Here is a 13,278-nt window from a genome sequence, read left to right as displayed (position 1 = left end):
ACTTAATGGAGAACATTTGAAATGGATAATCTTCACCTTAGTGATCAGGAACAATGCTAAAACTGTGAGCTTTAGCCAAATTATTGATCTGTATGGTAGAGGGAGTTCCCATATCAGGAATTCTTCATTCTAATTACCTTGCCAGTCCCAATATAGATCAAGACTATGGGGACAGGTAGGTAGCTCAGCGGATTGAGAGCCAGGCCTAGTGACCAGAGGTCCTAGGTTCAAATCTGGCCTCAGACACTTCCTAGCTGTGTGACCCTGGGCAAGTCACTTAACCCCCATTTCCTAGCCCGTACCAATCTTTTGCCTTGGAACCAAAACACAATATTGATTCAAGATAGTAAGTAAGGGTTTTTAAAATAATAATAAAAATAAATTTAAAAGAGTGTATTTTTATGCCTAATATGGAAATGTTTTGCACGACTATATATGTATAAAATATATCAAATTGCTTGCCTTCTCAAGGAAGAAGGAAGGAAGAAGAGGGAAAGAGAATTTGGAACTCAAAAAAAAAAGGTTTAAATGTCAAAACTTTTGTTTACATGTAATTGAAAAAAATAAAAATAAAATAAAAAGACTATATTGTTCATTTAAATGGCGTTAAGAGGAAGGCACCAAAGCTGTTACTAGAAGAAAAAATAGAGCTTGTCTTATCTTCAAACCTGAAGTGGTCTCAAAAAGTCATCTTGTTCAAACCCCTGCCTCAGAGCAGCATGATTTTCCATGTATTTGGAGTGGCTCCAGGGACTACTAACTTACATAAACCTCAAGGCCATCAGCCTCTTAGGAGAAGAGGAATGAGAGCCCCTTTCTGTAGTGGTCTCCATTTCTACATGACTGATGGGACCATGCATCTTCTTTGTCTCTTGCAGGCTTGCACACTTGCCCGCAGAAACGCTGAAGTGTTTCTGAAGTACATCCACAGGAACAACGTCAGCATGCCCAGTGTGGCCAGCCATACTCGGGGACCTGAGCAACAAGTGAAAGGTCAGTGCCAGCCCTCCCACCACTGAGGCCACATCAGTGTGCTGGAGCCAGCTCAAGCCAGCTCTCAAGAGTTAATTATTAAATTTTTAATGTAAGCATTTACATCTCAGGAATGGGAAAATACTACAGATCAGGGCTTGGTTTATTGCTTCGTTGATTGTCTAAGCTTAAGAGAGTGATAGAGAGAATATTAAGAATGTAAATTAAACTTAAAAGGGTGTCCGGCATTGAATTTTTGTAGGGAAGGGGTGGGGAGATTGATCCTTAAGCATTTATCAAAACATCTCTGGTCACTCTGAACCTCACAGGTTTATTATGAGGAAAGTGTTTGCTAAATCTTCAAGTACTATATTAAGTATGAATTGTTATTATCATTAACATGACAGTCAGCTATGTGACTTAGAGCAAATCACAGCCTTTCTGGGACTAAGTTTTGAGACATCCTCCATGTGGAGGGGATTTTAGAAGCCAATTATGACTTAAAATCAGGAATAATGGGGATCGAATCCTACTTTTGACATTTCTTATCTGTTGGATCATGGGCAAGTACTTAAATTTTTGTGAACCTCAGTTTCCTGGGTAAATAGAGCACCAGACCTGAAGACTGAAAGACCTAATTTCAGATCTGGCCTCAGACACTTGCTATCTATGTGAGGACAAGTCATTTAACCCCTGTTTGCCTCAGTTTCCTCATCTGTAAAAAGAGCTGGAGAAGGAACTGACAAACCACTCCAGTATCTTTGCCAAGAAGACTTCAAATGAGGTCCCAAAAAGTTGGACATGAGTGAAACAACAACAAAATTCTTCTCACCTCTAAATGCTTTTCATCCTATCCTCACCCTACATTCCTCTGCCCCTGCCCCTAAAAGAGAGTTTAGAACCGTCGTAAAAATTTCTTCTCCTGAAATTCGAGAGGGAGGGAAAGCGAGGTTGTGGTTTTCTTTGGTTTTATAAAAAATATATGCTATAGGCATTTTACATTTGTGTTCTGTATCCTGGTATTTCCATCTGTCCTTTCTATCCTTTTCTTTTGATGATCTGATCGGCCAAAGGAAGGAGAACTTTTCTGTCAAAGTTTCAAAGCTTTAAAAAGACACGGTCTTCTCTTTATATCTCTAATTCTACCCATGTTGGAAAGGCAAAGAGAGAGAAAGATAAAAACGGAGGGGATCCCTTTCTCGTTTGCAGAAATTCATGGTATATTGAGAAGTAAAAGGAGACTCAATATGACTGGAGCACTATCTACTTAATGTGAATTTCCAAATTAGGATGTCAGTATGGTTGGAATGTTTTTATTATACATGCTAAAACATCTTAGTGGGTTTAGCGAGGTCATGAGTCTGGCAATGAAACCCTTTTAATAAGGACATGCTACCTGGAGTACCTCTCTCACATGGTTGCTGGACTCAAATGAGATAATGTATGCCAAGGACTTTATGAGTTATTAAGTATTATGCAAAATGTATGTTTTTGTTATTATGTTATTGTTTTTATTCAATTGTTTCAGTTATGTCTGACTCCTTGGGACCTCATTTGGGGTTTTCATGGCAGAGGTACGTGAGTGGTTTGCCATTTCCTTCCCCATCTTATTTTACAGATGAGGAAACTGAGGCAAACAAGGTTAAGTGACTTGCTCAGGGTCACACAACTAATAAAATATCTGACAGATTTGAATTCAAAATGATGAGTCTTCTTGACTTCAAGCCCACCACTGTACTCTGTCCTATCCTCTGTACCACCTAGCCACCCCTGTTGTTACATAATCCAAAATTCTATCTCTACAGAATTATTGATTATTTGCTCATAGGACCAGAGATTTAGAGCTGGAAGAGAGCTCAATGGTCATTTAGTCATCCAAATTCTGCTTGAGTTGCCTAGTGAGAAGAAGCAAAGCTTTGAACCATGTTATCACTAACGTCTCTTCCAATGGTGGAACACTTTTAATTTGTTTATGAGAAGTATACCTTTTAAAAGCTGTCATTCATCCAGCCTTTTATAGGGATAGGGACTGTACCCTATGTGATTTCACTGATATTAGAGAACTACTAGCTACTAGTGTACCTATTACCTCACGGGCACTAATGTGATTTCACTGGCCTGGAGAGCAACGCAGGTTGGCACCTTCTCGGCAACTTCTATAAAGTTGCCTGGAAAACTCAGAGGTTAAGTGACTTACCCAGAGTCCCATAATCAGGAGGATCTGAACTCAATTCTTCCTAGCTTAAAGAAGAGCCCCCTATCCATTAGACCCCACTGTCTTTCTAGCTATCATCAGGCTACATTAAAATCCAGGTGTTGGGGCAGCTAAGTGGCTCAGTGGATAGAGAGCCAGACCTGGAGGTGAGAAGAGTTCCTGGGTTCAAATGTGGCCTCAGATATATCCTAGCTGTGTGACCCTGGGCAAGTCACTTAACCTCCCTTGCCTAGTTCTTACTGCTCTTCTGCCTTAGAACTGACACTTGGTATTGATTCCAAAACACAAGATAAGGGTTTTTTTTTTTTTAAATCCAGATGTTAACCTTTGATGGGGCATGCCTTGAACATGCGGAAAATCAGGGATGTAGTCGAATGAACAATCCCTACACACTGAAGAAGTATATCCTTGGTGATGTGGAGCAGGGAAGGGGGTGTAACTGGAATTGTCCCTGCTTTTCCCTAGGCAGTCACAAGATGGGGCAAAGGGCAGAGGGGAGTTAGAGGATGGGAAATGGAAGAAGAGACAGTAGCATTGAAGACATTTTGGCAGTATTTCCCTCCAGAGAAAAAACTGATGGAATCTGAATGCATATCGAAGCATACTACTTTTCACTTTATTTGTGTGTTTTTATAAATATATAAATTTTTTATTTTTATATATTTATGGGTTTAGTAATTATTCATAACATTATATTTATATGTAAATATATAATATTTACATTATATATAAATATGCAATATTGATTTATACGATGTATATAATATAAATATATTAATATACTAATTATGTATTATAATTATATAATATAATACTTTTATGTATATAAAATATTTATAATATTTTCTCACAATACAACCCATGTGGGAATATATTTTTCAAGATCATATGTGTATAACTCAAATCAAATTGCTTACCATCTCAGGGAGGAGGAAGGGAGACAGTTTGGATAGTATAATTTTGGCAAATGGGGAGGGGTCAGCTGGGTGGCTCAGTAGATTGAGAGCCAGGTCCAGAGATGGGCTCCTGGATTCAAATTTAACTTCAGACGCTTCCTAACTGTGTGACCTTGGGCGAGTCACTTAACCCCCATTGCCTAGCCCTTACCACTCTTCTGCCTTGGAACCAATACATAGTATTGATTCCAAGACTAAAGGTAAAGGGTTTTTTTTAAGTATATAAGAATTGTTATTTATTATTGTTGGTAAAAAGTATTAAAAGGTTTTAAAAAAGAAGTTTCATCAGTAACTAATACCCATCCCTTACCACTCTTCTGCCTTGGAACCAATACACAGTATTAATTCTAAGACAGAAGGTAAGGGTTTTTTTTTTTAATGTATATAAAAATTGCTATTGTATGCCATTGGGAAAAAATATTAAAAAAAAATTTTTAAAGCAGTTTCAGCAGTAACTGATCAGTGACTTGGCAGTATGGGGAAGTGGCCAACCTGCTTTGGGAAGATCTTTCTGTTCACCAAGATGAAAAGTGGAGTGGCTCCAAACCATATAACCATCACGAGCAAAAGCTTCAAAATGGGAGAGATTAGGGCAACTTCCTCTGAAATGACACTAGTGGCACTGCTGTTCAGAATCTCTTTCTAGATGTGCTGTTCTAGAACAAAGCCCTGCGGATGGTTTATATAATGCCTCCCTCAGCTTCTAGCCCATCTCACAACATAAGTCCAATTTCCTAGTGCCTGAGTAGTGAGTTGTATGAGTCTCCTGCTGTGTGACCCAGGATTGCCTTGTCCACATCTTTCTGCTGAAGAAAAGTGGAGATAAGCTCCCAGGAAGAACAGGGGTGCCACATCTCCTTCGGGGCAATGCGGAGACTGCTGACTGTATGAAAGCTGTCAGTGAGGAAAAGAAGACTAAAACCTGAAAGTTTTCATGATGCTCTGAGTGGTCTTAGCTGGGTGCTGAGGAGTGCCCAGGAAAGGAAAGACAGAGGATCACAAGAGCTGGAAAGAATCTCAGAGGCTATTTAGGTGCAAGTAGAGAATGATGATGCAATGGAGAAGACACTGGGCCTGGAGTCCATCAATGAGTCAGTCAGTCACTAACTTCCTAAATTCAAGATGACCCGAATTCAAATCCAGCTATGTGACCATGGGCAAATCATCTAACTTCAACCCCAGTTTTCTCATCTGTCAAATCAAGACAATTGAATATTCGTAAAGCACTTTGTAAACTTTAAAGTGCTATAAAAATGCTGGCTTGTTTTAAAAAAAAAAAAAACCTTTACCTGTCTCACTAAGTATTGATTCTAAGGCAGAACAGTCATAAGGGCTAGGCATTTGGAGTTAAGTGACTTGCCCAGGGTTACACAATTAGGAAATGTGTGAGGCTGAATTTGAACCCAGGACCTCCCATCTCCAGGTCTGGCTATCTATCCACTGAGCCACCTAGTTGCTCCATACCTTAATTATTAATATTATTAATGAGTCCAGCAATGATATCTATTATATATCTCTCATTTAACAGCTGAGGAAACTGAGGAACAAGAACATCAAATGACTTGCCCAAGATCACATTAGGTAATAATATCAGATGTAGGATTTGAACTAAATAGTCAGATTCTAGAGCCAGTTTTCTCCTGTTAAATTGAGAGAAAACAGAGTCCCTCGCCTGTAGGAACTGCAAAACTAATGGGAGAAAATGCTGTTGCCTTCAAAGAGGGCTCAGTTTAATCATAGAGTTCACCATCATAATGAACCCTAAGAAAAGAGGACAACATCCATGGGTTCTATGAAGGTGTCTGCTGTTGGAATTAGCCTGAGGATGCTTTCAATGAACTAATAAAACACGATCTTACATGCCAACAGTTTTATTCAATTACAGAAAAGCAGTCATTTTATCCACTTGTGCAACAGCCCACAAAATATTAACTATAAGAAGAGAGAACAATGACCTGTCTGAGGATCATTTCTCTCTGAATTCTACTTTTAAAAAAAAGATGATAATAACAGCTGATATTTCAACAGCTCTTCAAGGTGTGTGAAGCGGTTTGCTTCCATTATCTCATAGGATCCTCACAATAACCCAATGAGTTAGGTGCCACAGGTCTCATTTCCCCCATTTTACAAGTGAGGAAACTGAGGCTAAGAGAATTAGGTTACTTGCTCATTGTCATTCAGATCCTAAGTGGCAGGAGCAATGTCCCTGCCTTTAGGAAGCTCCCAGTCTAATGAGCGAGGCAGTGTTCTTGTCCTCAAAGATCTCTTAGTCGAATGGGAGAGAGAGACAGAAAGATAGACGGAGACAGAGAGAACCGAATGCACAGAATTCTATATTCTTCAGCGTGGAACATTCGTGGTTCAAAGCAGATCCTTGTCATTATTGTTGTTGTTTGTCCTATGTTTTCAAAGAGGACCAATGACATCACCGGGTGATAGTTTGACCAATGAGTGAAATACATTTAATTGAGGCAGAATTGCACAAAGCCTGATCAGTCTCACTCTCTTCCACAGTCATCAAAATCTGATGGCAAGACAGACATCAACAACATTGGCCATAGAATATAGTATTAGAATTAATCTGTGGAATTACCATGTTGGTTCACCTGAATTAGTGAACTGTTTACACTGCCTCATAAAAATGACACAGAAGGAAGAGAAGGGAACAAGCATTTAGTAAGTGCCAACTGCATGCAGGCATGGTGGGCTCGCTATAGAAATGCAACCCAGCCAATGCCACAAATCATTGTTCTCGGCTTCCTTGAATACTGGGAACCCAGAGCTTTGAATCTGAACCACGCCAGAAGTAACTTAGAGTCTTATCAGAGGCAGTTAGGTGGGACAGCACCTAGAGTCAGGATAACTTATGTTCAAATTGTTATAGGGAAATTGAGGAAAAGCAGGAAATGTTGCAAAATCCAATCTCGATATGTTTACCAAGTACGTGACCCTGGACAAGTCATTTAACTTCTGCCTCAGTTTCCTCATCTGAAAAATAAGGATAATAAAAGCACCTACCTCTCAAGGTTGTTGTAAGGATAAAATGAGGTATTATTTGTAAAGCACTTTATATTCCTTAAAGCATTACATAAACTATTATCCTCATCTGGCCTAAACCCCTCATTTTGCAGATAAAACAGCTGGTAGAGTACGAAGAACATTGGTTCAGCAGTTAGAAAATGTAGATTAAATTCTCCCCTTTGATACTTATAACTCTCATTACCTTGGGTAATTTTCTTAACATCTCTGAGCCTCAGATTTCTCATTTATAAAACAGCTTGGGTGGGGGGGGGGGTAGGTAGGGAAGATGTTGGAGTATCTGTTATGTCTCTGAGATCCCTTCCAACTCTAGAGCTATGACCCTATAAAACTGAGACCCAGACAGGTTGGCCTAGCTAAAAGGGAAGTTGGAGATAATCCAATCCAACCTCTCCTTTATCAAATTCTTGTCAATGAAATTGAGGAAATCACATCTTAAGTAGAAAGAGGACAAGAGCAATTCCTCTGGACTCAGAAAACCTGAGTTCAAATCCTAACTCTGATAATACTGTTGTGAGCTTGGATAAGTCATTGAACCCCTTTCAGCCTCAGTTTCCTCATCTGTCAAATGACCTCTCATCTGCCCAAGATGGCCTCTGAAATACCCACTAACTTTAAATCTATGATCCTATGGCCTCATCTCCTGAGTCCTCAGTTTTCTTATCTATAAAATTGAGAAGATTGGACCTGTTGGCCTCTGAGTTCCCTTCCACTTACAGATCTGTGATCCTTGAAACAGGAAGTCACCTATTCTTGGAAAAAAACTGATTTTCTAATATAGTGGCCAAAATATATATTACCCTTCCCTACAAAAAGTTGTTTTTCAGCCATGTCTGGCTCTCTGCAACCCATTTGGAGCTTTCTTGGCAAAGATACTGAAGTGGTTTGCCATTTCCTCCTCTAGCTTATTTTGCAGATAAAGAAATTGAGGCAAACAATGGTTAAGGGACTTGTCCTGGGTCACATAGGTAGTCAGTGTCTGAGGCCAGATTTGAACTCAGAAAGCTGAGCCTTCCCGACTCCAGGCCTGGTGCTCTATCCATTGGGCCACTAGCTGTCCCCTCCCCATCCCAAAAAGTAACTATATATCAAAAAGTTACTGTATATATGTATATACATCTATAGCTACTTTTATATATAAACATATAACATATAATTACATATCATCAACTATGTTATTAAATTAACATTAAACAAATTATAATAATATTGGTTAATAAAATAAACAGTAAAATATTAAAATGTATTAAATGTTGAGATTTTATGTATTTTCAAATATTATATAAATACATAAAATTCTAATTGTAAAAATGACACACACACACACACACACAAACACACACAAATATATAAAACTTTCACCTCTAAGTTCTAGTTCCATTCCCCTTTTACCTACTCAAGTCCCCAAGCTCTGTTTTCTTGGGATCTCAGTATTTATAGCTAGAAGAGACCTTAGAGATCATTCGATCCAATTACCTCATTTTGTGTTGCCCAGAGACACAAGGATAGAAAGGAGAAAAACTAGGGTTTCTAGCCCAGACCCTCTGGCCCCAAATCGGGTGGGGTTTTTGGTTTGGTTTCTGGTTTTTTCCTAATGCACTGTGTTCTATGCTCCCTGTCTGCTCTTCCCTGTGTTGGGCCCTTAGCAGGATGGTTCTTTGGAGGACTGGATTCTCTGGCCACTGGGAAAATTATAAAACAGTAGTTTGGGTTTGGCATATGACCCCTCTGCTCTGTCCTACAGCCATCTTGAGCGAGCTCCTTCAGAGGGAGAACCGAGTACTACATTTCTGGACCTTGAAGAAGCGACGATTAGACCAGTGCCAGCAATACGTGGTGTTTGAACGCAGTGCCAAGCAGGTATTCCTAGAGCTTGCCCCTTGCTATCCCCTTGGGCTGGGAGAGTCAGGGGACCCCTTTACTCTGTTCCCATCCCCTCTCCAATGATCAAAGCCTGAGAGAATGCAGGGGAGAATCTCTAAGGCAGGCAGACAGGGAAGAGGGAAAAAAGACAAGGACAGCTGGCAGGAAGGAGAAGAGATCTAGGCTGTCATTTTTTTTTTAACTCATCAGCAACATTAATTAAGCATTTTGTATGGAGGGCCCTATTTCTGAGTGTTTTGAGGTGATGCCTTAAAGGAAAAAAAGGCTCTGCTTTTAGGGAGGTGGGGATGTCTGGATTTGAGTAAGAAATTCTAGGTATGGGAATTTCTTTCTCCAATCTAGAGCAGCAACTCTTCTCTAACTTAGAGTCAGAGAGTTTCCTAGGGCACCAAGAGGTTAAGTTTAAGTGACTTCCTCAGGATCACAAAGCTAGTAGATGCCAGAGGCAGGACTTGAAATGAGATCTTTCTGATTCCAAGCTATCTGTCCCTCAGTCCAATACACTGAGCTGCTTCTCTAATGAAAAACCTAATGAAAAACCATTCCCCCAGGGTGCACCAAGCCTATAGGGAAGGAATAGAAATAACCAAGTGAAAACTAGTTAGCTCACAGCTTTTTAGTATTTCTCAAGTTCCATTAGATCATCCAGATAAATCTTCCTTCTGGTGTATTTTCCTCCTGAGGATTGGCTTTTTGGGGAATCTGGGGGTGTTCTTGCCTCCCACAGGCACTCGACTGGATCCAAGAGTCAGGAGAATATTTCCTCTCAACGCACAGCTCCACTGGGGAGTCCACAGAGGAGACTCAGGAACTGCTGAAAGAGTATGGGGAATTCAGGGTGCCTGCCAAGGTATGGAGCCTCCAGCCTCTCCTATCTTCACTCACTCTAGTCTTTCTCACCCCAGGGAGGGAAGAATACATACCCCAAGAGCCAGAATTGGGATAAACTTGGGTGATTAGACAATGATTTGGCCTGCGTTGCTAGACTTAAAGGAAAATGGACTTACACGACACTGATAGTTCTTGTGGTTCTCCAGCCATGTACAAACAACAGAGCTTTTTAGTAAGAAGGAGTTAAAATTGGGGGCAGCTAGCAGCTCAGAAGATTGAGAGCCAGGCCTAGAGATGAAAGGTGCTAGGTCCAAATCTGGCCTCTGACACTTCCAGCTACGTGACCCTGGGCAAGTCACTTGACCCCCTTTGTTTAGACTTACGGCTCTTCTGCCTTGGAATCAAAACAAAGCATTGATCCTAAGATGGAAGTCTGCCTTGGAATCAATTCAAGGTATTGATTCTAAGACAGAAGGTAAAGGTTTAAAAAAAAGAGTTAAAATTGAAAGGGACTGGATCAGAATCTGAGGGAACCTCCTCCTCTGCCCCACACTTGTGTACCTGGCGTCTCTGTCTTCTCCCCCTTTCAGCAGAAAGCATACTTCTAAATCTTACCTTGGACACAGTTGTGGTACTTGTCCCCAAATTCCTAGTTACAGCTTTTCTGAGAATAGATGTGTTTAGCAGTTAGCCACAGTTACCAGGGAAACATAGTTGGAATCAGTTCCTTTGGGGCCTGAATTACAGCTGTTGAATAGAACAAGTCTGTTCCTGGTTTCTTAATGATCAGCCCCTGCCTATTCTGTTTCCAGATACTCACCATTGTCTCTCTAATAATTTTCTTGGCCCCTACATCCATTATAGTCCTTAAGCCAAGTAAGGTGAGGAATCATATAGACCCAGGGGAGGAGAGGGGTCACATAATTGGGAACACAGATAGGTACTGGATGTCTGAGCTCTCGCTCTCATGTCTATACTTCCTCCATTTGGAGGGGGAATAGGATAAATGTGGACAAGATCCCAAGGCAGGAGGATTTGTAATGGAAGAGCATCCCTTCCCCCCTGTGCCCCACTTCTTCCTTGGCTTCTACCCCTAGCTGAGGCACGTTGAGGTCTCTAGAAAGCATCTCCCCTGCACACTTGTACCAAGTAAGATGAAGCTAATGAGAGGCAACAGGACTAATCTCCCAATTTCATTTCCATCTGGAACCTCAGCCAAGATTTGATCTCAGGACCCAGGGGGTTTAAGTGCCAATCTTTTCTGTCTCAAAATCAGGTCCCTTCTCTTTTATCTCCCCCTTCCCCCACCCCATACCCTGGGCTCCCTGCCATGTTTAGAGACTCTCTTGACATCAGTGCCAAAAACAGCAGATGGAGACCAGCCTGCTCTTCCCAGAACTGTATAAGCTACCTCTGCAGAGATGAAGAATGTTCTGGAAGTTAATGGGGTGCATTTCTCCCCTGACCACCCCATCCCCACTCTATTGCCCACTCTGATAAAAAGAGCAGCTTCTGTTTAGATTCTGCCCAATAAAACCCATACTTCTCCTCCCGAACATGAGATTTCTTGCCACAGGACCATCCACAAACAATTTGCTTTGTACAGCATGTAGAGTCAGTGCCTTCTCTGAGAGTGTCTTTCCATTGCCATCTAGCACAACCTCCCTGTCCCGGTCTCCCACTGTGGGTAGGTATGAAATCAGAGAACATAAATTAATTTAAATACCAGTGAGTCAGACATCATGCTTTAAAAATCTCTGTAATACAGTCCCATCTCAAATGGAAATGGATTTGGAATGATCCAATTTGAGACAATATTCCCCTCCACTGGGGAGAAGGATAGATAGTCCATACAGTGTGAAGGCTAGTCCTGTTCTCACTTAGATAAAGCAGGACTGAGATACTTTAGATGGGAACCCTCACATCTGGATTTCAAAATAGAATCTGGGCTGCAGCACAAGCCAGCCTTGTAGGAAGCTACATCTCCAAATCAGTGAAATGGAGCTTACATGATCAATTATGATTACAAATAGGGATTGGGACTAGCTGGTGATTTCAGTAGTATATAGGACTCCCAGGTGAGGAAATTTCCTCTCCTAAAGCAGGTCAGTATCTTCTCGGTAACTTAGAGAAGTTTCTAGAAAGGAGACAACTTAAGTAACTTATACCAGGACACAAAGCTATAATACCAGGATTTGAATTTTCATCTTCCTGGCTCAAGGTCAGCTCTTTTTCCAATACATTATGCTGCTTTTCTCAGTTAGTACAAATGATTGATTAGACCCATCCTTCCTTTGAATTCCCTCCCAAGTCCTTCATACTTTCCTGTTCCCACCATTGTAGTTTAAGATGCACCATCACCTCCCTGCACTGCTTTAATGAAGTCATTCCTTTACTCGAAAGCTTTCCATTTTCCTCTGCTTCTAAGAGAAAACTGAAATTCTTTAGGATGAGAATTTTAAATCCTCTATTGGCTCGTCCTTACCTACCTTTCTAGTCTGATGTCCCATTACTTCCCTTCACAGACACTCCTCTCAGGTTAAAATGTTCCCCTTTCCTATCCTCAAACAAACAAATGTTTCTTAATTGTATTTCTCATTCTTTGGAATGTCCCCCTTCCTTACCAAATTCCTTCCCTCCTTCAGCTCAATCATTTCTTCCATGCATATTTTTCCAATGTCAAATGAAAGTTTCTCCCTTTTTTAAAAATCCAGTGGTGCTTTTTTGTCTATATAATTTCATATACTGTGATACCTAGTATTTTCTGCTTTTTTTTGCAGTTGTTTGTATTTATCTTACTAGTTTGAATTCTCTAGGGTTTGAGAGGAAGGATGCCAGGGACTCTGACTTGTATATCTATGTATTTTCTATTCAAGGCACTATAGTACCTAAAATAGAATGTCATACCCAATAGGGGGCCAGAACATTTGTTGTAGGAATGAAAAAGTTTGAACTTCCCCCAAATCCAATTTTGACCTAAATTATTTGATTGGACTTTCTGTCATTGGAATGCTACCATTTGGATGATCAACATTATAGTCAATCAACATTTAGTAAGGCCCTATGATGAAATTGCCAGGCACAATATCCACTTCTGGGGGTACCAAGATAAAAACTAAACTCTACCTTCAAGGAACTTATATTCTATTGTTACATACTACATATTTAGGTAATATGAACATAGATAGATAGACAGATGGACAGATAGATAAATAGATAGATAGATGTAAAGATGGATGGATGAGTGGATATGTGGATTGATGGATAGATGGATGGGTAGATAGATGAGTAGATAGATGGATGGATAGATATAGATAGATAAATAGATGGATGGATAGATGGATGTGTAGATGGATGGATAGATAGATGGATGGACAGATG

The 13,278-nt window shown here is 40.4% G+C and overlaps 1 protein-coding gene across 1 annotated transcript in view; it reads left to right on the top strand.

Annotated features, from left to right (window-relative positions):
- LOC123241539 (kalirin-like) overlaps nucleotides 1–13,278 on the top strand; it is a 685,986-nt gene that overhangs the window by 597,146 nt on the left and 75,562 nt on the right. Inside the window, exons 20-22 of the mRNA XM_044669162.1 lie at nucleotides 879–993; nucleotides 8,927–9,042; nucleotides 9,794–9,916. Coding sequence (XP_044525097.1) covers nucleotides 879–993; nucleotides 8,927–9,042; nucleotides 9,794–9,916 — 354 coding nt within the window. The remainder of the gene's footprint in view (nucleotides 1–878; nucleotides 994–8,926; nucleotides 9,043–9,793; nucleotides 9,917–13,278) is intronic.

This window comes from Gracilinanus agilis, chromosome 3 (assembly GCF_016433145.1).
Source record: "Gracilinanus agilis isolate LMUSP501 chromosome 3, AgileGrace, whole genome shotgun sequence".
Classification (NCBI taxonomy): Eukaryota; Metazoa; Chordata; class Mammalia; order Didelphimorphia; family Didelphidae; genus Gracilinanus; species Gracilinanus agilis.
Note: the sequence above shows the minus strand (reverse complement) of the source record. Positions and strands in the feature narration are given on the sequence as shown.